At 40.9% G+C, this 27864-nt stretch overlaps 1 protein-coding gene across 1 annotated transcript in view; it reads left to right on the top strand.

The window, feature by feature from the left end:
• Window positions 1-25881, top strand: part of LOC126090293 (ankyrin repeat and MYND domain-containing protein 2) — a 52676-nt gene extending 26795 nt beyond the window's left edge. The window contains exon 4 of the mRNA XM_049906976.1: window positions 24692-25881. Coding sequence (XP_049762933.1) covers window positions 24692-25399 — 708 coding nt within the window. The 3' untranslated portion in view covers window positions 25400-25881. The remainder of the gene's footprint in view (window positions 1-24691) is intronic.
• The last annotated feature ends 1983 nt before the right edge of the window (window positions 25882-27864 follow it).

The raw sequence follows: 27864 nt of genomic DNA on the forward strand, positions 1-27864 counted from the left end.
TTTTGGTGTTATTTTATGCCAAATTCAACATTATTTCTAGCAATTGTGGTGTTAGTTTTTGCTTGTTTTGGTATTAGTTTCTGAAGGCTTGTTTTTGAATTACCACATGTTCCTTACACCTTATTTCATCTTCTCTTTCTTTTTATCCCAGTGTTATGTGGAAGATGAAAATATATCCATTAATTATATTACAGTTGAACCTTCTTATAATGATATCAATTATGACGACAACTCGGCTGTAACATTGTGATTTCTGTGGTACATCTGTGTTCCTCGTAAGGAATGTACTTCTCATATTTGCTTAATACAACAAACGTATATGTGTGTGCCTCCTATATAATGTCATTTTCAGCCTGATTTAGCGACAAGATTTTCCAAGAATCAATGTGCTGTGGAAGGAAATCGGTTGTAATATGGGAACCTGGCATATTCTTCTCCCGTAGTACAGACTCCTCACTTCATTGCTTCCCTAGCGCATTCATACTGCAATAGTGGTGACAGTCACAGAACTTGTCAACAGTACATGTGATGTCAATTTCCATTGTGTTTCAAAAGAGTGTGGCCAGTAAAGGAAAAGTTGTAACTGTGGCAGAAAAAGTGAAAGCGATTCATGAAATTGAGAATGGAGCTCAAAAAGTTGATGTGTGTTGTCAGTTTGGCTTCGAAAACTCCACAGTCCAAATGATTTTGAAGAACAAGGATAAAATTGTTACTGCATTTGAACAAAATTGATATAAAATTGATTACAAAAAGCTGAATAGAGGGATGTGGATGAAGCACTGTTGTAGTGGTTTAAGCAACAGAGAAACATCAATATACCCATTAGTGAACCCCTTCGTATGGTGAAAGCTGAAGAATTTGCCAACAAATTAAAAGATGAGGAATTTGTGCACATCAGTGACTGGATTGACAGGTTCAAGCAATGTCATGACTTTACTTTTGGGAAACCGAGCAGTGAATCCAGCAGTGGCTCACTACCATCCGGCCTGCAGTTCATGAAGGATATGCGGACTGTGACATCTTTAATGTAGGCGAGATTGGTATTTTCTTTGAATTGACACCTGACAAAAAACTGAAATTCAAGGGTGAAAAATGTGTTGGTGGCAAGTTATCTAAAGAACGAATAACAGTTCTGGTGTGTGCTAATTCAGATGGAACTGAGAAGACAAAAATTGCTTGTGATAGGTAAATCAAAAAATCCTAGGTGTTTTAAGCATGTAAAAAATCTGCCAGTGCACTACAATGCTAAAAACAGTCCTGGATGACCTCTGAACTCTTTGAAGCAGAGATGAGGTATTGGGATTGGGAACTTAGAAGTCAGAAAAGGAATATACTGGTTCTTGGTGACAACTGTCCAGCTCATCCTGCACTCTCTGGTCTGGAGTATATTAAGCTTGTTTTTCTTCCTGCAAATATGACAAGCTTTTTGTCACCCATGGACGAAGGAGTAATTAGGCGTCTGAAATGCCACTATCATAAGCTCATGTTACTGAAAATGATTTAGTGCATTGAGAAAAATCAGGATTATTCTATTACACTGATGGATGCGATCAGATACATTACCAAAGGTTGGAGGTGAGTCACAACCCAAACCATCAAGAACTGTTTTCGTCGTGTGTGAATCACAGCTGAAGGAATAAATGCTGCAAAAACTGAAGACATTTGATGACACTGATGATCTGCCGCCATCTGCATTGCTGCTAAAAATCAACTGTGATATTCTCAATCAGTGTGACTTGAAATGTGTGCAACATTATAGATGATGACCTTGTTACAACCGAAGTGGAAACTGAAGATGATATTGCAAATGAAGTGAAGAATAGTGCCACCCTGACCGTGTAGTGAGTTAAGGAGATGAAGAAGAAGAGGAATAAGAAAGAAGTAAAGTGCCTATCCCTGCTGCGAGTGACACTTTTAAAGCCATTAGAATTGTGAAGATATTCTATGAAGCTAGGAGAGGAAGTAGTGAAACTTAAGAGTGAATATTGTGTGTAAAATAGAGCAAAGCTAAATAAATTTGTTCTTTTCCATTTGCCACCACAATAGACTGAAAATACAAATCTCAGTTAAAACACTCATTTATAACTTCAAATTTCAAAGTCCTTTGAATGTTGTTATAGCCAGGATTTATAGAATTAAAAGAAAAAAATAATTTATGTTATTTATATTTATTGACATCATTAGGCTCATTTGTTTACATGATTAAAAACAAGTTACTTATATTAAATTTATTATCTGTTAATTTAAAAACATAATAATAGTTTTATAACCATATACTGTTAAGATGTGACTCTTCAGTTCCTCCCGGCGTATTTGTTGCTCAAACAGTCCACGGGTATACTGCCAGTTCAGTGTCCAACGGGCACAATATTTTGGCGATCAGACATTTCACCATCATCAGATGCGCTGACGAACTGAGCTCCTGAGGGTGGGTGGCTGATTTAAATCCCCTCCTCCCCATGGGCTGCTCACTTCGGCTGCCTGCCCTCAGGAGCTCAGTTCGTCAGCGCACCTGATGATGCCGACATGTCTGATCACCGAAATATTGTGCCCGTTGGGACACTATGGATTGTCTGAGTGGATATACTGTTAAGTTTTTTTTGAAAGAAATTGTCATGACTTCGAAGTTCTGTTCTGAGGTATTATCTTGCCAGCCTGTCAACACTTTGCTTTAGTTTGGAGACAGCTGCCTGGAACCTAAATTTAAACAAGAAAGACAAAATGCCTAAAGCACAGCACCAGACATTTGACTGTGTCCGCATATCTTGCTGGCAGGGAAAGTTGCTTCTTCACTAAATTATGAAGGGATTTGTTTTCTTCTAGAATATCATACATGGCTGAGACTTACCATTATAGGTACACATAACAGACTCTTTGCCACTTCAGTGTTAATAGAGTTTACCGTCATCCCATGGTTGAAACAAGAACTTACAGCTGTGAACACAGAGTGGATGTATGGCCATGAGAAATGTAAGGCTCGTTTGAAGATGTGACCCAATGCATTTCAGTTTCCTTCACCTCTGCTTGAGGTGTTCAGCCTTTTATATTTCTCAAAATCTTTCTGGTTTGAACATCAAAAATTAATTTTCCGACAATAATTTTCAATTTTAACTTGGATTTATTAGTGATGTAAGATTTATTGATCTTTTGCACATCAGATAATACCAGAAATGATGCACTTTGGAGAAACTTTAATGCAGTGTATCAATTGAACACAAAAATCAGTGTCTCTCCTGCTTGGTCAGTCAGTCAGCACAGGACACAGTGCCATGCTCATTTGTTTCTGGTGGTAAAAAAAGAACACGGAAATTTTTATTTCCATATTTATTCAGTATTATTTTTGCTACATTCTGAGTGAATTTTGTGATGACAGTGCAATCTGTTGCACAGACTGGGACCTAGGTGGGGTTGGAAAGTGACCAGACACCATGTTGACTTATGTGTTTGCTCAGCTAAAGTGCTATATTTGGTGTTCTTCATATTCATATTTTTGTGCTATGAAAATGTGTACTTGTATGAACTGCATTGGAAATCTCACAAAAGTGAACCATTTTTGTGCAGTAATTTTTGCAGAAGTGTCTGGAAATGTTACATTGGTAACTAAAACTGTTACTGGAATAGATATAATTGGAAGTAGAGTAGTTTCATGTAACATTACCTCTAATCATTGTCTTTTATGTGGAAAATAACTGTCATTGTAAAATAATGCAGAATTTTCAGCATTGAGAAAAAGTCTAAATCTAGTTTTAGCAATCAGTAACTATCAGTTACCAGCATTAGAAAACTATTGTCTTCAGACTTATGACAGTTTTACACGGGAGCAAGAAAAATGCCAGATTTTGTGATCCTTCATAAAAATTGCCAATTTTGTATTATGCCACTAAAAATTGCAGCTTTCAGCTCTTTTTCACTTTCTCACTTGCGCGAAATTTTCCTGGCCCTAGTAATACAAAATAGATACAGCAAAGTAATTCAAACATTTTATTACCAGCAGTAATAATATCTTTATGTTAATAACTATAGTTGATTCATTACAGCACATTCCTAAATATTAAATTGTCTGGTGTAAACGGCTCTCTGATATGTGGAAACCTTTTTTTTTTTTTTTTTTTTTTTTTTTTTTTAATGCTTGGAAAGGTTGTCTCCAATCCGTATGAACATAAAGGGCAAGATTTCAGTACATCAATGCCAGTAGGAGGATACTCTTCCAAACTTTTATCAAATGCCCCATGAAAACAGTTGTAATAAAAAAAGAAATAAATAAAAAAACTGAATATAGCTCCACATTCTTTGCTCTGGTCTTGCTATCTTAACAGAAATCGAGATTCTAATATTAGTGAATAAATAAAATAAAATAAATAAAAAAACTGAATATAGCTCCACATTCTTTGCTCTGGTCTTGCTATCTTAACAGAAATCGAGATTCTAATATTAGTGAATAGCTGTTTATTTGTAATAAAAATGTGCAGTTTCAGAGCAGCCACCTAGGGAAGATGTGTTCTCTCCAGTCATTTGCTTGCTGATGCCAGATTACTGAAGTGTGATTTGATACCACATGGATTAATATCAATGTGGATGCTGTATGATTTCTCTGTTAACATTTTCCAAGTTGGTGTGCAAAATTCAGAAATATCATATATATTAATATTTTGAAACCATCTATATGGTTATGTATGTAAAGATCCCATGTATCACACACTGCAGCTACCATTCACCTTGGTGGGCTCTCATTTGCAAGTAATTGACAAAAAAGAAATTTCTGAGTTGTGTGTGTCAAGTCAATATCGTTAAAAATGTTGCATCAAATAGTTTTGTTGCATGGTGTAATGGATATCCTGCTAATATGCTGGAGGTTGAGAGTTCGAATCTCGCCAGGTGAATAAATTTATTTTTAAATCTTTATCAAAATGACTTTGATCCTCATTTTTATTCAATTAATCGATTTAAATGTAATTTTTTATTTCTATTGTTTGGTCATATCATTTTAATCATAATACAGACGTCTTCATTTGCTCTCATTTTTTATCATATCATTCTTTTTCCACTTGAAATCATTGTCCATTAGTTTTTAATTAGTTTTATGTATTAATTTCTATTTAATTTCTTTTGTTTTATCACCCTGTTTTTTTCCACATTATTGTGTTCATTATGTCTATTTCTCTCTCTTTTTTTTTTTTTTTAAAAAAAAAAAGATTCGTTATAGGCCTGCTTGTAAACCATTCTTTCATTTAAATCTTCATCTGCATTATTTTGTCCTTAGTGCAAGAAGTATTTAGGTTATGGTTATGCTTATCTATTACGGATATTTTAGAACCTGTGACTGTTAATTGAGTGTAAACATGTAAAGTACAACCATTCACATTTTTAATAGGTATTTATTATTCTATGAACCAGTTTTCGAACCTTTTCAGTTTCATCTTCAGATGGTTTTCTGGAAGTTACATCACTATTTCTAGCATAATGCTTGTTGCTGGCTCTGTGACAAGAAGATGGAACACTCTTTAATGTATCACCATGACTATTGTTTATCTGTTGATATGGATGGAAAATGTAGTTTTTTACTTACTGCAACAATATGGACGGCTTATTTTGTTAGTGTCCATCTGTGTGTGTGTGTGTGTGAGAGAGAGAGAGAGAGAGAGAGAGAGAGAGAGAGAGAGAGGAGAGGTGGGGGGGGGGGGGGGTGGCTGCAAGAGGTGCAGACACATCAAGAACTTGCGTGGTGGTAGCCTCATGAACATGCATTGGTTGCACTGATAATGCCTGAGCTGAAAACTCCCCATGTATGCCAATGAATATGTGCCCATCGTGACTGGGGCATGGGGACTCCAAGACTTATTGGCTGAGGCTGGTTGACACCCATGGGAAGAGCCCCCATTTGGAGGGGGTGATACCATGGCAGTTCAGCCACAAATGAAGCATATGAAGTTATCTCCTGCTGGTAGCCATATGGCCCCAGCAGTCTCTATGAAAGGACAGTCTTCGTTCAGTGCAGAGAGGTGCAACCCCAAACTGTTCCCTTCCCTCGCTATGCCATGGCAGGAACGTAGGGCTAAGCGGCAAGCACAGCAATACTCCCTGGTTTGTACAATGATTGATGGTGATTCCTTCTTGGCCATAAAGCCATTGTTCTTTGTGGAGAACTTAGAAGACAAATTTGGAGAAGTGGCAGCCATCTCTAAAATGAAAGGAGGGTCAATTTTGATCAGACACAAACACAAATGCAAACTGGGTAACATACTGGTGTCTGTTACTCCCCATAACAGCCTAAATTTAGTTCAGGAAATAATTTTCCACAGAGACCTGCTCATACCATCTGATAATGCTGCGTAATACTAAAATGTAGACTTTCACGACCGGAAATATCATGTCCATTGTAATTATCCGGGCTGTTAAGCCGTGGTCGGTTGATGAAATCTGTGGTGATTCCCAACGTTTCGTCTCCGACTGCGGGAGACATCTTCAACTGTCAGTCAGTAGCGAGCCAGTGTGTGTGTTGGACCTTCCATCAAGCTACGGACCCCCTTGAAGATGTCTCCCGCAGTCGGAGACGAAACGTTAGGAATTACCACAGATTTCATCAACCAACCACGGCATAACAGCCCGGATAATTACAATGGACAATGCTGCGTAAGTAATTTGGAAAGAGCGTACAATATCCCAGTGTGCGTGCAAGAGCGGTGTGAGCGAATGAGCTACATGCCACCTTGGAGCAATGGGGTGTACAGTTTGTCTATTGTGTACGTAGGAGGCCAAAGGACAGTAGGGTTGCTAGTGGTGCCTTCATCGTGGCCTTTGAGGGTGATTCATTGCCTGAAAAGTTCAGTGTGATGGTATACCGATGTAGTGTGGAACTGTATGTGCCCCCTCCACACACAGCCCCTATCCCCTACCCACTCCCCTTCAAGAGATTGTGGACAATCGTTGCATGCAAACATTCCCTGTACACCTCCCCCCCGCCCCCTCTCACCTGTGTCAGCTGTGGAAAGCAGCATACTCCCTGCTCACCAGATTGCACTGTTGTCCAAAGAGAAAAGAAAGTACAATACTTGGACAAACTCAGTTACCAAGAGGTTAAGGGGAAGTAAAAGCAGTTGCACCCAATTTGTCAGTCAGTGTCATATGTTGCAGCTACGATGACATCGCCTCCTATGGTGATGGTACTCCTGTCCATTACACCTCCTCCAGTGGACTCTCAGGGCCACTCAGCCATGCCTGCCCCCATGATGGTTGGGGGCTCTCCTCTTGCTGTTCAGGATCAATGGCTTCCCACCCACCAGGGACGGTCCCCACCTCCCAGCTGGAGACTAATTACCTTCCTCTGGTTTCTGTCACCAGGAAGGGGTCCCTTGGGACACATTTTTTCCAAGGTTTTTGCTGATCTACAACCAGACTCCAGCCAGTGGCTGAAGGAGATGCAGGCTGCTGGTCGCAGGGCTTTGCGATCATCGTCTTTACCTGAAACTGATTCAGAGAAACCCTCGCAATCATCGAAGTCCTTTGAGGAGAGGAGAAGAAAGACAAGAAAAAGTCCTCCAAAAGGACATTCCAATAGCCCCCGCACCACCAGATCCCGCCTGTTCCACTACAGTGGCTGAGGCGGAGTTTCCAGCACCCCCCCCGAGGTCCTCGTTCACACTGCACAACGGAACTTGAAACCTATATATGATGATGCCATAACCTCTCAACCAGTGGTAGCAGATGACCCTAAGGCATAAACTGCCCCCATAGTCCCTTCATGGCCTTACTGTACATCAACATCATCATTCTCCAGTGGAATTGTAGTGGTTTTTTCCACCACCTTGCTAAGCTATGACATCCTTTAAGCACTTCACCTGCCTTCTAAATTGCCCTTCAGGAGACTTGGTTTTCAGGAATGCAGACCCCAGCCCTTCATGGGTATTGGGGATATTATAAGAATCATGCTGCCTATGACAGAGTGTCAGGCGGAGTTTGCACATATATTCTAGACACACTATATAGTGAACTCATGTCTCTTAATATACTTTTAGAGGATGTGGTTGTTTGTGTAAGAGCATTTCAGGTTATTACCATCTGCAGGGTTTACCTCCCTCCCGATGGTGAAGTAACATACTGTTTGCATTGGTGTCTCAGCTCCCCCCACCTTTCCTAATCTTGGGTGATTGCAGTGCCCATAACCCTTTGTCGTGTGGAACCATGGTCACTGACCGCAGTAAAGACCTTGAAAATTTACTGGCACAACTTGACCTTTGCCTCTTTGGTACTGGTACTGCCACAAACTTCAGTGTGATGGACAGGACTTTCTTGACCAAATTGACCTTTCCATTTGCAAACCTTGTCTTCTCCCATCCATGTGCTGGAGAGTCCACAATGACCTGTGTGGTAGTGATCACTTCCTGATCTTCCTGTTCCTCCCTCAACATCACTCCCCTGGATGCCTGCCCAGATTGCTGACTGGGTTATGTTCAGCTTTGCTGTTGCCCTTGACTCTCCACCATAGAGAGATATCAATGAGGTAGTCCAGAACGTAACTACAGCCATTCTATCGGCAATCCCCTATTCCTCAGGCTCACCCCGACGGAAGTCAGTACCTTAGCAGTTCTCGCAAATCACAGAGGCCATTCAGCATCGTGGGCAGGCTCACAATGCCATAATGGACACCAATTGATGGAGAACCTCATTGCCTTCAATCAGCTCCGTGCGTGGGTCCGCCGCCATATAAAAAGACAGAAGTGAGAATGCTGGGAATGTGTGTTTCAGCCATCGGACCACTTACCTTTCCTTCACAGGTTTGGGCTAAGGTCGGAAGTCTCTGTGGATACGAAACACTTGCAGGTGTACCTCGTATTATCTTTAATGGCACTGTCTAAACTGACCCACACACTGTCGCCAAACATTTTACTCTGCACTGTGCTCAAGCTTCAGCATCTGAGCATTATCAACCTACCTTTTGTGTCTTAAAACAGTGGTTGGAGTGAAAGCAATTATCTTTTACTGCACACCACATGGAGCCATATAATGCTCCATTCAGTGAGTGAGACTTTGTTAATGTCCTAGCCCACTGCCCTGATACAGCCCCAGGCCCAAACCACATCCACAACCAAATGATCAAGCACCTAACGGGGGATTGTCAGCACCATATCCTTGCCATCTTTAACTGCATCTTGAGTGAGGGCAAGTTCCCGTCGCAGTGGTGAGAAAGAATCATTGTTCCAGTATGGAAACTGGGTAAGCACTCTCTAGAGATGGTTAGTTATCACCCAATAAGTCTCACCAAAGTTCTTTGTAAGTTGCTGGACGCAAGGCAAGCTAGCTGCTGTGTTGGCCCACTGAGTCTCGGAATCTTCTGGCCCTGTCTCAGAGTGGTTTTCACCAAGGCTGTTTCACTACTGATAATCTGATTTACCTGGAGTCTGCCATCAAACAGCTTTTGCCCAACATCAACACCTTATAGCTGTCTTCTTTGACCTGCAAAAGGCTTATGACAGCACATCTGTGCTACCTTACATGTGTGGGTTCTCTGGACTCCACCCCCGATTTTCATCCAGAACATCAGATGCCAACAACAGCTTGCCAATTATGCTACCCACATTTGCAGCTCCCCTAAGCATCTGAAATACCTTCACTTCTTTCCAAACACGGCAATCCATCTCCCGCAATGGCAGCTCCGATCAGGGTTTATCATTGTAATCTGGGTCATGTCTATCCTCTGAACTTCAGTTGTTTTCTCTTCCACCTCTCCTCTGGATCCACTCTCATATACGTCCATGGTGCATCTACATCTACATGGATACTCTGCAAATCACATGTAGGTGTCTGGCAGAGGGTTCATCGAATCACCTTCACAATTGTCTTATTCCAATCTCGTATAGCACGCGGAGAGAACCAACACCTATATTTTTCTGTACGAGCTCTGATTTCCCTTATTTTATCATGGTGATTGTTTCTCCGCTTGTAGGTCAGCGTCAACAAAATATTTTCGCATTTGGAGAAGAAAGTTGGTGATTGAAATTTCACGAGAAGATCGCTCCGCAAGGAAAAACGCCTTTGTTTTAGTGATGTCCATCCCAAATCCTGTATCATTTTAGTGACACACTCTCCCACATTTTGCGATAATGCAAAACGTGCTGCCTTTCTTTGAACTTTTTCAATGTACTCTGTCAGTCCTATCTGGTAAGGATCCCACACCGCTCAACAGTATTCTGAAAGAGGATGGACAAGTGTAGTTCAGGCAGTCTCCTCAGTAGATCTGTTTCATTTTCTAAGTGTCCTGCCAATAAAACGCTGTCTTTGGTTAGCCTTCCCCACAGCATTTTCTGTGTATTCCTCCCAATTTAAGTTGTTCGTAATTGTAATTCCTAGGTATTTAGTTGAATTTACGTCCTTCGGATTTGACTGATTTATCGTGTAACCAAAGTTTAACGGATTCCTTTTAGCACTCATGTGGTTGACCTCACACTTTTTATTATTTAGGGTCGATTGCCAATTTTCACACCATACAGATATCTTTTCTAAATTGTTTTGCAGTTTGTTTTGATCTGCTGATGACTTTACTAGTTGATAAACAACAGCATCATCTGCAAACAACGTAAGACGGCTGCTCAGATTGTCTCCCAAATTGTTTATATAGATAACAAACAGCAAAGGGCCTCTAACAGTATCTTTGGGAACACTAGAAATCACTTATGTCTTACTCAAAGACTTTCTATCAATTACTACAAATTGCGAACTCTCTGACAGGAAATCACAAATCCAGCCACATAACTGAGATGATATTCCATAAGCAAGCAATTTCACTACAGGCCAGAACTTCATCTTGACCTGTCACAAATCCTAAAGAACTCTACAGAGCAGATTTTAGTGCTTGTTTATTCTGCTCGTTTATATCTTGCATGCATCTCAATATCCATAGCGCCACTGTCGGGGTAATTTTCTCTTATGCGGGGATCTGCTTGTTCCTTCTTAGTTAGTCCAGATTGCCTTGTTTGTGTTTTTTGAGATCTCGTGAAGTTTTTTACACAGTATTATGTGGACAGAGACTATGCTTGTTGTGTGCCTCAAGGGGAATTGGCCACTGCCGTAAATAGCAGGAAACTGTGTTAGCCATAGTCAGCAGGCATCTATCTACCACTCAAACCTCTGATGACACTGGGGCACCACAGACAAGTCCTGCAAAACCTGTGGTGACATTGAAATCCCCTGGTGAACTGGTTGTCGCTGCGACTTCTGTAAAGCAACATCGGATTGATCTGTCTTCACCCGAGAGTGAGTGCTAGTAGTGATGGGACTGCGTGTCTCTGGGCAGAAGGTGAAAGTGTGAGCTGGCTGCTTGGCTGACCACTTATGTCTTAGCAATAGGTATGAGGTGCTACCTGGTGTTGATAACACTTCTGAGCCAGCACGGTACACCTTTCCTGTTGGACCAGTGGTTGATTTTCCTATCCAGTCTGAACAAGTGCAAAGGGTGGATATGCTAGTCATTGGGAGCTCCAATGGTAGGCAATCAATGGAACTCCTCAAGGAAATAGCAGGTAGTTTGGGAAAGAATGCCAGTGAGCATTCACTATGTTTGTCAGAGATGTTGAAGAGGTTCTGGTGACGGCTATCAAACCCACTGGGTGCGACCAGCTGCAAATAGTGGCACATGTTTGCACAGCTGATGCCTGCTGCTTGGGTTGTAAGGCCACCCTCAGTTCCTACAGGCAGATGACTGATTTGTTGAAGAGAGCTTGCATCTTGCGCATGGTGCTGGCTAAGCTCACTATCTTTAGCATCGTACCTAGGACCATTCACGGTCCTCTAGTGTGCTGCAGAGTGGAAGGGCTAAACCAGAGTCTGACAACTTGGAAACATTATTCTATACAAATTTCTCAACCTCCACTATCAGGTTGTAGGGCTTCTCTTAACAGGTCAAATGTGCATGACACGGAGGAAGGAATTACTAGGATAGGAGAGTACTTGTGGCATGCACATGGGCTTCCCTTAGGTTAGAGGAACCCCCTCCCTTGATATCAGAGATCAGTTGCCTGCCGAAATCTAAGATACATTAGCCATGTTATTTTCAGAAAATGCTCATCCCTGCGGGTTGGAACTAGAAAAGGTTAATATGTACTAGTAATCTGCAGGGACGTCCATGGTAAGGTTCCAGAATTAGTATTACTTATTGAAGGTAATAATGGCCAGATAATATTAGGAACAGAAAGATGGTTGAAATCAGAGGTGAGTAGCAAAATTCAGATTGGAATACATATCGCATGGATAGGTTAGTTGCCAATGATGGTAACGTATTTATTACAGTAAAAAAATTACATAAATCAAGCTAGGTTATGATGAATTACGAATGTGAATTAATCTGGGTGGTATTAAGCATCAAAGGCCAAGCTAAAATGATAATTGAATGCTTTTATGGACCACTTGCATCAGTAGCTGTAGTAGTAGAATGCTTAAGAGGGAAAGTGCAGAATTTCATGAATCAGTTTCCTGATCATGCTGTAATAGGGGGTGACTCCAACTTGCTATGTATAGATTGGGAGAGGCATGCTATCAAAACTGGTTCAAGAGCTAGGGATTCGTGTGACATTATTCTGAATGTTTTGGCCAAAAATTACTTCAAGCAGATCATTAGAGAACCAACTCTTGAAGGTAACGTTTTAGACCTCCTAGCAACAGACAGACCTGAGCTTCTCCATTCAGTTAACAGGAGGGTATCAGTGATTGTAAGTCTGTGATAGTGGCTATGTCTATGTCTATGGCTATTGTAAGGAATGTTAAGTTAGGAAAATATTTTTACTTAGCTGAGTGACAGGGTAAAAACTGCAGAGTATCTCAGTAGTCAACATCAAATATACAGTGTTGACGATGAAGATATGGAGCACAAATAGGAAAAATTCAAAAGCATCGTTCAGTATGCCTTAGACGATTGTTCCGAGCAAGTTCTTAAGGGATGGGAAAGACGGAAAGACCCACCATGGTTTAGGAGCTTTATTAGAAAACTGCTTGTAGTGTAACAGGTTTTTTTTATCAAATACCTGGTCCACTATTGATATTTGTACCACCTAAGGATGATTGTGATAGTGGATATTTGTTAAATAGTGTTTAAGAAAGGAGCAGATTCTGTGAGCTCCTGCCTCCACCTATGAAAAATGGGGACTCCAAACAAATGAATCACTGTTACGCTGAAGAGAACTTTGATGTATGGCTTACGGTGATGACACGTTATGTACCAATAGGCATTAATGCTTGAGGTTTGATTAAACTACTTTGAATTCTCGTTATTGGGATCTGTCATAGTGAGACTTGAAGATTTTAAATACAGAGAAGTGCAAATGAGAGTTCAAAGATTATTTAGTGGCTCGAATTAGTCGGTATGATCTAACATTTCGGTATCACCCAGAAAAGATTGAAGTTCAGAAGAAAAGCAAGTTTGTACATGATGGTGGGGCCAACAGAACTATTTATAAAGGTTACCATTCCTCAGCAAGATTTGTAACGGGTAATTTGCAGATCCAACATGGTGGAAACACACCACAAGCAGTTAGCAGGGAAATAAAATTCATAATCAGAAAAACTGGATATTATTGATGCATGACAACGTATTGCCAGTATTTAAGGATGTGAATATCTGCAAATTGGTATAAAATAAGCTCTGATAAAAGGTAATTGGCAGATCCAACATGGTGGAAACAAACCACGAGCAGACAGCAGGGAAATAAAATTCGTAACCAGGAAAACTGGATATTATTGATGCATGACAATGTATTGCCAGTATGTAAGGATGTGAATATCTGCAAATTGGTATAAAATAAACACTGATAAAATTTTTTTCAAAAATATGGATTAGTTAAGAGCTCAAGGTGATTTTATCTCACAGGTACTAATGAGTAATGTCATTAATAAAGAGGTAAAAACACTCTGGCAGATTAAAACTTTGTGCTGGACCGAGACTCGAACTCGAGACCTTTGCCTTTTGCAGGCAAGTGCTCTACCTGCAGGAGAGCTTCTGTGAAGTTTGGAAGGTTGGAGATGAGGTACTGGCGGAATTAAACCTGTGAGGACGAGTCGTGAGTCATGCTTGGGTAGCTCATGTGGTAGGGCATTTGCCCATGAAAGGCAAAGGTCTCTAGTTCGAGTCTCGCTCCAGCACACAGTTTTAATCTGCTAGGAAGTTTCATACCAGTGCACACACAAGTGAAGGAACCTCTTTGAATGACCACCGACAAACTGTGGCCAAGGAACAGCTGGACAACCCAGATGCTGAGTAGGCTGCCCAACAGAACTTTCTTCATTTGAATGATTGCTTTACAGCCTGTGCCATGTGGATATTTCGTACCAACACGGCTTTTCTGAATTGTACAGGTGAGACCTCTCCACGCAATATATCCTATGTTCCTGCAACCTTCCTGGCCTCTACTTCCATTAGTCATTGTACTTCCATCGCCTTCCGTGTTCCCATTCCAGCACTATACTGTTCCATCAACACACTCACGAACAAAAAGAGTCATGATATTATATAATGTTTAAATATGACACGACACTTACAATGAATGAAGCAGGTTTCATTAAATGTAATTAAACATGAGAAGGATTAATAGTCACTAGTGACGTGGATAAATGACGTACCTGGTGAGAAAATGAAAATATTGATGCATATGAAAATATTGATGCATATGAATAAGCAATTACGCACAACACCTTTAGCTTGAGTGCGTGGATACGTAGTGTAACAAGGCGTTTTATCAAGTACCTTGGTCCACTATTGATATTTGTACCAGCTAAAGATGATTGTGATAGCAGATATTTGTTGAGCAGTGTATAAGAAAGGAGTAAGTACTGTACACCCCGGCCTGTGTTTGTATAGAGGCATGTATGCCGTAAAAAGGACGGCAGTGGAGTGATGCGCAGCGTTCAATTGCTGCACGAGGCTGTATGTATGCTTTGGCACTCAGAGTTGGCTGTGTCATGGATGTCTCAGAGTAAAAGGGCTGCCAACAATGTCAAAAAATGGGGACCCAAAAATATGAATCACTTTTATGTTAAGGAGAATTTTGATGTATGGCCTAAGGGTCAGACAAGTATCAGTAGGTGTTAATGTTTGATGTTTGGTTAAACTACTTTGTGTTCTAATTATTGGGATCTCTCATTGTGAGACTTGAAGACTTTAAATACAGAGAAGTGCAAATGAGAATTTGAAGCTTATATAGTTGCTTGAAGTAGTCTTTGTGAACTAACATTTCAGTATCACTCAGCAAGGATCGAAGTCCAGAAGAAAAGCATGTTCGTACACGGGGGTGAAAATGTACCAAGCACATATGGCAGCTAATGTATGCCACCAAGAAAAACCACAACTTTTTCACTGTATGCTATGTAAACAAAGAGGGCTTCACCAGAGGTTCATGAGAAGGCAAAACCTAGCTGACAAACAAAAGCTGAACAAAATGAAACTGAGCATAAAGAGAGCAATGGCAGAAGCATTTAATTACTGAAAGTAAAATTTTAGTCAACCAATCGGACTAAAAACCCTAAGAGATGTTGGTATTACATAAAATCAGGAAGCAGTTTGTGCTTGGATACCACAGGATCCCAGCCTTTGCGGTATAGTTTCCCTTCCATGCTGCATGTCTTGTCCTCTTGCTATTCCGTTTTTCCTCCCTTAAGGAACATGTCTGGGCTGTTTTTGGAAATGTAGTCTGCGTTTTCAGTAATCAATATCAGAAAACTCTACACTGGTTTTTTCCCTTTCTTTTTTTGTTTCTTCATTCATCTTCTCCTATCCTTCCTCTGCTTCAACATTTGAGGTTCCTCTTTTTCTTCTTCCTCCCTGTGCGCTCCTGAAGTTTGGCCCATGCGTCTGACGTGTAACAGGTGACTGGTAACGCATAATTCCCAGCCCGGGTCGACGGGTAGGGTTCAAGTGTACCTCCTGGTACAGGACAGGCCCAGGGAGAGGTGACTGCCTGTGCTTCTACCTTCCCAAATTACCAATTTGTTCCTCTGTCAGGTGTTCAGGAGGTGTGACCCAAGGTGTGAACAATCACCTAAGGCAGGTGCACCTCCTTCTGAAGGGGCGGGCAGTTGGAAGGAGCATGCCATCAGAGACACTGGCAATCATGGGGATTTTCTCACAATGAGCCAAACATCTTCACAGTCAACGGCTACGAAACTTGTATGGAATGAGGCTCGTGATTCAAAGAGGACTGTCAGTCCTTCGCTACAGTAAATCCGTTTATTATTCAGGAAGGTGTTGAGGCAATTGCTGGCCCCATGAGATCCTTCTCTCGTTTATTCAATGGCACCTTGCTTTTGGAGACTACTTCTGATTCTCAAGCACAAGAACTGTTTGCAGATTCGCTCCTTCATGGCTATCCTGTTCATGTTGAGAGCCATCAAACGCTAAATTCTTCCCATGGTCCTATTTACACTATGCTGCTTGATGGTCTGACCGAGGCAGAAATCCAAATATACCTCTCTAATCAGGACGTCACTGCATGGGGTGATGATGAAAGTAGATGCCTCCTTAGTGCACACATGCACTCTCTATCTCGCTTTTGATAGAGTGGTTGCTCCACCAAAGATCAGAGCAAGTTATGAAGTTATTACAATCAGACCGTATATTCCGAACCTGATGTGTTGTTATCGGTGTCATCGTTACAACCACACTCGAGATCCTGTCGACACCCAGCCAAATGTGTAACCTGTGGCAGGGGTGCTCACAAGGGTTGTTGTCCACCTCCTTCCCCACTGCATCAATTGCAATGGCAACCATGCAGCCTTCTCCCGCAATTGTCCCATGTATCTCGATGACTGGGCTGTCCAGGAGATGCGGGTGAAGGAAAAAGTGCCTTACCTGGTAACTCGCAAGTTGTTGCCTAGTTGTAAATCCTGCGTTCTATCATCTGGCACCTACTGTTCTTGCTACCTCTTGCTCCATGAAGAACATCACCATGCAGACATGCAACCTCAAATTTAGCACCGCGGTTGTGAAATTGTCCAGCGTCATGGTAGCGTCCCTGTCACCTCCTCCAGCTGTGCAACATAACACCAAACTTCTGCTTCGCTGGGTGAAGTCACCAGCTACACTCTCGGCAGGCTGGAAAGGACAGAAGGAATACTCCCATGAAGACTTGTTATGAACCTGTAGCCAACCAACATCTAAGTCTTTCTCTGCCAAATAGAAAAGCTCGAAGAAGTCCAACAAAGGCAATCGGTCTTCTCCTTTGCTGACTTGAAGATCCTCTTCGATGGTGTCGCCATGTAGTGCCCTAACCTAGCCAACCTCTGTGTCACCGGTGTGCACCACCAACCATTTTTCTGCCCTTGACTCCGCAGGCCTACAGAAGGAGAATGCTGATGCCTCTGTAGATCTCATGTAGCAGGATCCTCCTGCCTCTGTGCCCTGTAGCAGCGAGTCTTCAAAGCCTGGCACTCGGCAGCCGCTGAGGTGACACCCCTTCATTTTTTCCTCATCGTGACTCTCCTCCAGTGGAACATTTGCGACCTTCGATCCAACAAAGATGATTTACGGCTGCTCTTAGAATCACAGCTCCCACTTGTTCTCTGCCTTCAGGAAACAAAATTGTGTCTTCATGTTCGCTTTGAGCTCTTGCATTTCTTCCCAGTCCATTCTGAACCCCAGGCTGGCATTCTATCTCATGGGGCAGTCTTGCTGCTCATACAGGATAACGTTCATAGACAGCCCATCTCCCTGACTATCCCCCTTCAAGCTGTTGCAGTTTGTCTTTTCCTTCCTCACTTGACATTTTCCCTTTGTACTGTTTACCTCCCTCTGTCATTCAGTGTCACCAGGGCAGAATTCCTTCAGTTTATTGGGCAGGTACCTCACCCCTTTCTGCTGCTCGGTGACTTTAATGCACACCATTCCCTTCGTGATTCTCACAGAAACTGTCAGAGAGGTGCCCTCTTGCTGACCTCCTTAATCAACTTAACCTTTTCTGTCTTACACAGGAGCACCCACATTCCTTTCAGATTCAACACACATCTATTCCCATTTGGACCTATCCTTCTGCACTGCCCAGCTTGCCCATCGTCCCGAGCGGTCTGTTCTCTCTGACACATACCGAGCGACCATTTCCCATGTGTTATCCATTTGCTGACTCCTACCTCACCTACATGCACACCCATATGGCAGCTTACTATGGCCTACTGGAGGCTTTACTACTCCCTGACAACTTTCGACAAGCAATATTTCCCCAGTTCTGATGAATAGGTGGAGATATTACAAATGTTATCTTTACCGCCGCAGAACACTCCATTCCTCGCACTTCCTCTTTACCTCATCGTATCTTGGTCTGTTGGTGGACTGAGGCGTGCCGTGACGCAGTTTGCGTGTGGAGACGTGCTCTCCACGTTTTTAACCATCATCCTACAATGACAAACTACATTCATCATAAACAGTTGTGCGCACAGTGTTTTCACATTCTTCAGGATAGCAAAAAAGCTAGCTGGTTTCCATTCACTAGTTCTTTTAACAGTTCCACTCCCTCTTCCGTCATGTGGGCCAACCTCTGACAGCTCTCTGGGACCAAGATCCATTCCCCTATTTATGGCCTGACAGTAGCAGGCAATGTCATCGTGGACCTTATTGCTATCTCTAACACCCTTGAGCTGCCATTTTGCAGCAACTTTGAGTTTCTCCCACTGTCACCCTGCCTTCCTCCATCGGAAACACATAGAGGAGGCTTGGGTGATACCCTTCTCTTCTCAGAATCGTGAGTGCTACAATACCCCTTTACTACGAGGGAGCTAGATTATGCTCTCACTTCATCCTGATCCTCCACCCAGGGCCAGACGCTGTTCACATTCAGATGTTGCAGCACCTTTCTTTTGCAGGCAAGTACTTTTTGCTTAATACATACAACTACATAAGGGCAGAGGGTATGTTTCGCAGGTACTGGTGTGAAGCAACTGTCATACCCATACCTAGGCCAGTTAAGGACAAATACCTTCCTTCTAACTATTGCCCCATTTCTCTCACCAGCTGTATGTGCAAGGTGATAGAATGTATGATTCATGCACAGCTGGTATGGTGGCTAGAGTCTCGCAATTTACTAACTACTGCACAGTGTGGGTTTCAAGCGCACCGTTCTGCAGTTGACCGTCTTGTCACTTTGTCCACCCATGTTGTGAATGGTTTTCTTCAGAAATTCCAGACTGTGGCCATGTTTTTCAATTTGAAGAAAGCCTATGACACCTGCTGGAGGACTGGTATCCTCCATACTCTCTACACGTGGGTCTTCCGTGGCTGCCTGCCCGTTTCCTTGAGGAATTTTTAAAAGATCGAGTTTTTATGGTACGTGTGGGTTATGCCTTGTCAGACACCTGTATCCAGGAAAACAGTGTGCCTCAGGGTTCTGTCCTGGGCATCGCCCTCTTATGATGGTCTGTCTCCTGCCAGGCATCTCTGGCTCCCTTACCGTTGACGATTTTGTAATCTATTACAGTTCTTCATGGATCTGTCACATTGAGCAGTGTCTTCAGCGATGTCTCGATTGTCTTTGTTCATGGAGCATTGACAATAGCTTTCATTTTCCCACTGACTTAACTGTTTGTACAAAATTCCAGCAGTGCAATTGGTTTCGTCCACCGTCTGTACATTTAGGGCATCTGTTTGTTGAAACTACAAAATTCCTGGGCTCACGCTTGATAGGAAACTTCTGATGTCCTTCCACTCATCTTACCTGGCAGCCCGCTGTTCGCGGTCCCTCAATGTCCTGTTTGTCCTCAGTTGTACTTCCTGGGGAGCAGATCGAACCACCCTCCTGCTTGCAACTTTCCCGGTTGATATAAACCCTTCACCACCTTGACTTCATGCAGTGGCCTGTGTTCACATTGGCCTTCCTTCACTTCCTAAGAACACTACTCCATGCTCACTCTATCGCCGTCAGTTTGACAGCCTTCACATGGAACTTCACGAAAGCACCTTTGTGCACACTAATGGTGCTCGGACTGACCGTGGTGTTGGTTGTGCCTTCATCAGCGGCACCAACGTTTTTCAATATCGGCCTCCAAAATACTGCTCAGTATTTACAGCAGAGCGCTTCGCCCTTGATCAGGCCACACAGGACATCCAGCGACACGGGCTTTTGAATTGTGCCATCTGTTCTGACTCTCTCTGTGTCCTTAAAAGCATCTGTGTGCTGTACACTATCCGTCCCTTAGTGCAATGGGTCCAGGAAAGCTGTCACTTCGTCACAATGGAGCCGTGGTGTGTTTATGTGGGTTCCTGGTCACACCAGTTTGACAGGAAATGAGGCCATTGATGCTGCTGCCAAGGCTGCAGTCCTTGTTCCACTAGTTCTTACATTCCCTCTGATGAGCTCTGAGTCGCCGTCTGTCAGGAGGTGGTCACTTTGGCATCAGCACTGGTCCTCCCTTGATGGAAACAAGCTCCGGGTTATTAATCCTCTCCCGGCAGCTTGGACGACCTCCTCTTGGCCCTTTTGCGGTGAGATCATTTTAGATAGGATGCTTATCAGGCACTGTCTTTTTGGCCATTGCCATTTGTTAAGTGGTGCTCCCCCATCACTTTGTACTCATTGTGCTTAACCTGTGATGGTCCACCATTTCCTGACAGAATACCCCCCTTCTTTTAATAACTTACATTTTCATTCTGTTTGCTGTCTGAGTTATCGGCCATCTTAGCAAATGATGCGTGGGCTGTCGACCACATTTTACATTTTTTCCATCATCAACAATATGGCGAAGACCATTTAATTTTTAGCTATTGACCTCTGTTTCTCTTTTATGGACCTTTCTCCACGTCCCTGTTTTTAGCTATCTTCTCTTCCATTGATTGGGATTAACATGTAGTCATTTTTAACTCTTCTCTTTGTCCTTTTGTTCTACAGCTCTAATGTGGGCATGTATGACCCTAGTTGTTTTTGCACCCTGAAACAAAACAAAACGAAGTCATGTGTTCAGACACTTAGTGACCATAATGGCACCAAAACGGAAAATAACAGAGAAGGCTTAAATACAGGAAACAGTTTCACTGCAGAAGATCGTAGTAAGGTTCCTCCTTTCAATCACAGTATGAACTGGCAGATATTGAGATAATTGACTGAAAAAAGTAAAATTGCTTTGTAGTTGAAAGTCATCAGAATCAGTTGAGATACCTACAAGATGGTATAGAGATTAGAATGAAAATCTCCACTATAAAAATCAATATGGATTTCATGGAGATCTTGCCAAACTCAGCTCCCTCTGTTCCCCTACAAGATCCACAGTGCTGTAGACATTGGCACTCAGATTGATGCTATGTTCCAGAACTTCAGGAAGGCATTTGACACCATCCTGCATTGCTGGTTAGTGAAGAAAACAATAGTTTACTGATTATCAGACCAGCTTTGTGACTGAATTCAAGACTACCTTGCAGGTAGCATGCAATACAGCACTCTTAACAGAACAGAATTGGAGGGTGTAAAGGTAATTTCGGGTTTCAGGGGTACTGCAAAAAGTGCAGAACTGCCAGCTATTACGGATTGGCCGTGATTATTACAGATTCATCGCCTTGATTATGGAGTTATGGGAAAGATACTGTTTACATTTCACTAATCATATGCTCCTAAAATGTTTTATAGATTTTAATGATTTCCTTCCCAATACTGCTTTCAGACCAAATGACAGAGAAGGTTCAAGCTGTAAGCTGTTGTGGTTTTTCTAACCAGGTGACATCACAAGATATGCACTTCACCAATTTATCCATACGTACATGGTGTACATAAAGTCTGGGAACACTTTTAATTATTTATTGCACAAGAGCCAAACATTTTACAGATATCATAGATGTGTCATTTTGAAGAGAAACCCTGAAAGTTGTCTCCCCCCCCCCCCCCCCCAATGTATACCACCACAGCATAGTTTGGTAATTTGCCAATAGTCAGCACTAGTCGCAAACATGGCGAGTTCAGGTGCGGAGTGAACTTTCTGTGTGTTGGAGTTGGAAATAGCCTCCCCGATCACCAGATCTCACTCCGTGTGACTTTTTTTCAGTGGGGACACATTAAAGATCTGGTGAATGTATCACTTCTACCACGTGATGTAGCAGAGCTCCGGGAGAGAATATGGGAAGTGACTGGCACAGTTGACGATACCATGCTGGGACGGGTATGACAAGAATTAGATTATCATATTGACATCTGCTGGGTCACTCGTGGTTCGCATATCGAATGTTTGTTAAAAAAAAAAAAACCTTTCAGAGTTTCTCTTCAAAATGCAATATGTATGACATCTGTACAATGTTTAGTTCTTGTGCTATAAATAATTGAAAGTGTTCCCGGACTTTATGTACACTCTGTATAATACATAGCATACTGATGCAATTTAAAAATGTCCTCTTTAAAAAAAAAAATTGTGCCAGGAATAAGTCATTACAGAAAGTGATATTTTCGATAATTTTGTGACTTTATCTGTGTTCGGTGGTTTTATTCATCTTTTTAGAATTTAAAAACACTGTAAGGTAATGTTAGCTGCTGTGGGTTTTTTTAGTTGTTTTGTCAAAAATGCAAGTACTTAGACTGATTGATTGATTCATTGATCAATTTGTTTGCTTTGGCAATCGTTAAGTTTTCGTAAAGACACTCCTAGCACAAATGTTGATGTGAAATTGAACAGTGTCAGGAATGTAGCATTTAAGGGCCTAAATCAGGCTTCTAATTTTTAATATTTCGCGGTGGAGAGCCCCAGGACCCACCTCCACATTTGCCACATAACTGACAGCCTCTTCACAAGATTGACATCAATGAAAGTCCTATATAACTGTTTATAATGTGTATAAATGATTTAATAGACTGCAACTGAAGCTCTTTAAGGCTGTTCACAGGTTATATTATTGTCTATAAGAAGGTATCAGTGCCAGAAAATGGTAATAATTTGCAGAAGGACTTACAGTATTGATGAATGGTGCGGGGTCTGGCAATTGACCTTGAATGTAAATAAATGTAACATATTATACATACATAGAAAAAGAAATCCATTACTGCACAACTACACTACTTACGACAAATTTCTGAAAGTGATAGCCATTATAAACTACGTGGGAGTATCTATATGGTTGGCTTACGAAGTGCATGTTTGACCAATTCTTGAGTATTGTTCATCAATCTGGGATCCTTACCAGGTAGGACTGATAGAGAGGAGATAGAGAAGAGCCAGTGAAGAATAGCATGTTTCATCATGGGTTGTTTAGACATGTGAGAGCATTAGAGATGCTCAACAAATTCCAGTGGCAGAAACTACAAGAGAGGTGTTGTGCTTTACGCAGAGGTTTACTTCTGAAATTTTGAGAGTGCTTTCCAAGAAAAGTCAGACATTGTATTACTTTCTCCCACATGTTTTGCAAAATGACCACAACAAGAAAATTCGAGAACTTGGAGCTAATACAGAGTATTGTTGACAATTGTTCTTTGCACACATCATTCACAAATGGAATAGGGAAGGGAGGAACAGTTAGTGCTACCAGAGGTACTTTCTGCCACACACTATCAGATGGCTTGTGGAGTATTGATGTAGACGTAAATGAGAGTGCAAAATCCTTTTTTCTTGTAGTGAAGCATCGTTCATTGTGAAGTGAAACAAAATAACTCATAAGATTTGTTTACACTTGAAATGGTGTAGTTAGTTTGAGACAGTAAAACTCCTAAAGTTGTAATTACATTTAGTGACAGAGGCTGTGCCTAGTGCAATCTATTTTCCATTAAGTCCACCACACAAAAGTAGAAATGCTTTATGTTGAAGCCAATCCCAAGTGAGGGTACAGCTGCTTGTCAGTGGACTTGGTGTATGCAGAAGTGTGTAGTTGATAAAAAAAAATAGCATGGGATTTGCAGAAATGATGTCAATTTTATATTAGAGATGGCCTTCTTGCAATTCACAAGATTAGGTAGTTCAGTCTTACTGCATGTATCTTCTGTAAATATGAAACAGATCTAAAGTTGCTTATTTTGGGAAACAGGAAAGTGTCCATAAAGAAGAATCTGTTTTCCAGAATAGCCTCCAGAGGTAAATTTAGAATGTTAATATAGAGACATGTGACATTAGTAGTAGAAAGTGTTTTTTGTGCTGAGGGATGTGGACGGGAGGAGGGGGGCGGGGTGATACAGGTAACCTACATTTTCAAGTGGTCAAGGGGGTAGAAAGTATATTAATTAAAGCATGGGACTAAGAAACACTTTGCTCATATGAGGCCTGTAAAATATGCAATGTCCAGGATTAAGACTTTTGTATCTTCCAAATAAACTTCAGAGACAGGATACAAGTTCATACAACTCAGACCATTATTAGTGCATGGATTTGGAATCTCCTTTGTTAGTACATTGTTACTTCACAACTCCTTCCCTTGCTTAAAGCCTTACCTGTGCCAGCTTTTGGAGTGACTTTTCCTCTCCCAAAGAACATATGCTTAACTTTTTGTTCTTTTTTTTCCTAATTCTTAAAATAAATATTCAGTCTGTATTTAGTATTATGTAAGCTCTGCTCTAGTTGTTCCTGCTTTAGATGCTGGTAAGTACAGTATTCTTTCTCAAACATTATAATATTCATTTATGACTTTAATTGTAACATAATTCTTTGAAAACTTTCTTTTTTCAGTATTTAATTCTATCACAGAAATCATTTCTTCCTTTGCTGTACACATTACTTCATCATCCTTCAGTCTGTTATCCTAAAGTGTTTTCAAAATTTCCGTCTTTTGCAGGTAAATGTTAATCCAGTCAGGGTTGCTCTGAATCTGCAGAAGGCACCCTTATTAGCTGAGAATCTGGAGAAAGTTCAGAAAATCTTGGAACTCATGAGTGAAAGAGAAATGAAAAGAGGATTTGAAGCAAATGAGGTTATGTCATTCAAATTCCATTACTTGTCATGTGTAGTTGCTGAGATTGGCCGATGTAGAAAAAGGCAATTAGCAGCACAACAGGAGAGAAAGAAAGATGAAACTAAAGATAGTGATAATACAGAAGAAAAGCGGTCAGATCCTGTGGAACTCTTTGCTCGGAAAATGCTGAAATGTGGGCGTGGTGACAATGGGTCTCCAGAGTTTCAGGAAAGTTTTCTGAGAGAATGTGTTCGTGAATTCCCATATCGTGAATGTACAGTTTTCCGCCAGATGGTTACAAGTTTAGCTCAACAGGACTCCCCTTCTGCTCTGAGCATTATTTCTGCTGCCATCAATGGGCAGAGGGGCTTCTTAGACAGTGGCACCCATTGCTGCTCAACATGTGGTGAAGAAGGAGCGACAAAGAAGTGCTCTAAATGTAAAGCAGTTCAGTATTGTGACAGAGAATGTCAACGTCTCCATTGGTTTATGCATAAGAAAGCATGTACAAGGTTATCTCAAGTTTCCATAAAGGCTAAAACATCAGCTAGTCCTCCAACTTCAGAATTGAGGGGTCTTCAAGTGAAGTAATGGAAGTTGAATAGCTTACTGTAATGGTTTACAAAATCTCTCTTTTTTTCTAATTACGGGAACCATTTCATTTTTTCTGTATTTCTATGTATGTAACATGTGATTAACTGTCATTGTACATTGGATAATGTGGCCATTGCAAGTAAAGTATGTTCCTTTCCTTTCCCTCTCTAAAGAGAGAAAAAGAAAAGAAATTTATGTTCACAGTGCAGTTCATAACTAATGTGTGATAAATTCCATAGACAACATGGTCAAAACTGTTGCTATGTATCTATAACTATTTGTCCTGATCTTTCTTGTCTGTTGATTAACACACACATAATGAATTATGTGCTATGTGATGTTACCTAATGGTTACCTTGGAATAATTATAAAAAGCTTCTAAAGCTTTTAAATAAATTAGAGACTTGTCTTGATAAGTTGGAGCAATGCAGAAAATTATGTGAAATGTTTCAGCAATAAAGAATTAAAAATAAACTCAATCTCACACATAAGCAAGAAGGTATTTGGATGTACCACTCTAAAAATAAAGTAGATTCCTGATCAAACGAGCATTATTATAAAACACATAAGTTCTTAATAAAACATGTTTCAGCATGAGATTTTTACATGCGATGGAGAAAGTAACATTACTGTAACATGGACCTGGTAAATAGTAATTCATTACTAAAAAAGATATACATTAGAATTCCAAGTGGAACAGCATTTAATTTCTAACTGGTAGATAATGCTAATTTGCCAGATAATTTTCTGTAAAAGTCTGTGATGTGAGGAAAGAAGTATTCACAAATGCTATCTTAAACAATATGTGATCAAAGTTAATATCTCATTAGTATAGTTGCTATCTACATCCTCTAAAGAAATGAAAGTGATATCATAATGAGTAAATAACAAGACTCACAGCTGAGCTGTATTCAATTTCCAGAGGTTCCTACACTACGGATTACAAAAGCCAAAGAAAAATTTGAAATTGGGCACCAGAGTGTTAGATATGGAGTTAGCCAGAGAACAGAAAAAACCCAGTTGTAGAATAAGAGGAAGAGAAAGGTCAAAATACGTGAATGAATGCACGGATAGTTGAAAAATAGTTGGGTATGAGCACCAGAGGTAATGGTGATGGAAATAATTGACAGAAATGGTCCTTAACAATTAGACAGTAGGTTTAATTGTGAGTGTATACTGTGTGTGATTGTGTTGAACATTTCAAGGTTCTTATTTTTCTGTGACCAGTTTTTCATTCATTAAATTCATGATTGAAATAAATTCTACTGAATATGAAGTTATGTTCATTTGTCACTGAATCAAATTCTTGTATATTCAGAGAATAACTAAAGTCAACACACAAGAGGTCATCAAATTCAGTATGCCACAGTCTTGAGCTTAAAGTGTTACAATTTGTCTCTAAGTTATTCTTCACTCCAGGAAGGTTAACAGTTATAGGTATCACTTAATCTAGCACTTAAACAGAGGGCTTGGCATGTGAATTTTGATAAATATGTGCTCAAGCAGTTTCATTTGCTCCAATGCTCACAATGCAGCAGAATTAGAGAAAGAAGTAGAATTTTGTGTGCTTTCTTTACAGCAAGTGAAAATACTTCAAGGTATGGTAGTAACAGCAAATTGATGTGTTTCAGGCATGCTTTAAGTTTTTGAAAGAATTCAGGCGCATTGACCAAAGGTAGACCTGCAAAGGATTATTCATTGCAACATTGCACCTATTCAGAAATTTAATTAGTAGCATCAAATCCTCCTTTTAGTCGCCATATGTAGCCTATTTTGATTTTATTGCTCTTTGCAAAATCTAAGAAATCATCTGTGTTCATTGTGTGTAGTTCCCCTGAGTTACTGTCTATGCCCACAAAACATTGTAGAATCATTTTGCCAAGATAGTATGTTATGGAATCAAGCAAGTGCTTTGAAAGTATTCAGCACTGCACACAATTTGGAGGAAGAGGATACGTTGAACAGAGGAGTTTTTTTGCGATTGAAGGATTTTCATTCATTTTGCAAACCATTCATGGGTAAACACTATATTCTAAGTGAATTAAATGATGTCAGTTGAATGTTAAGGATCACAAACCTGAATACACCCCAGAAATTTGTGGAAGTAATACATAAACTGTACTTTAGAGTGAATAACTTAAGAGAATTATGCACGGGTATCAGTAAAAGTGAACGAATATGAGGTCTGTTCAAAAAATTCCAGAACTTTGTGCATAAAATTTTTCTACGCTTACCTATTACTTATTGTGCCTAGTCTCCTTCGAAATACTCTCCTCTACAATGGCTACACCACTCCCAATGCTGTTTCCACTTCCTGAAGCAGTCTTGGTAGGCCTCTTGCTGGATCACGCGCCATATGCGAATTTTTTTGTTTATCGCCTTTGTTGCAAATTTTCGTCCTTTCAGTGAAGTTTTCAACTTTCTAAATAAAAAAGGTCTGCAGGGGCCAGGTCTGGAAAGTA

Source organism: Schistocerca cancellata, chromosome 1 (genome assembly GCF_023864275.1).
Source record: "Schistocerca cancellata isolate TAMUIC-IGC-003103 chromosome 1, iqSchCanc2.1, whole genome shotgun sequence".
NCBI classification, from domain to species: domain Eukaryota; kingdom Metazoa; phylum Arthropoda; class Insecta; order Orthoptera; family Acrididae; genus Schistocerca; species Schistocerca cancellata.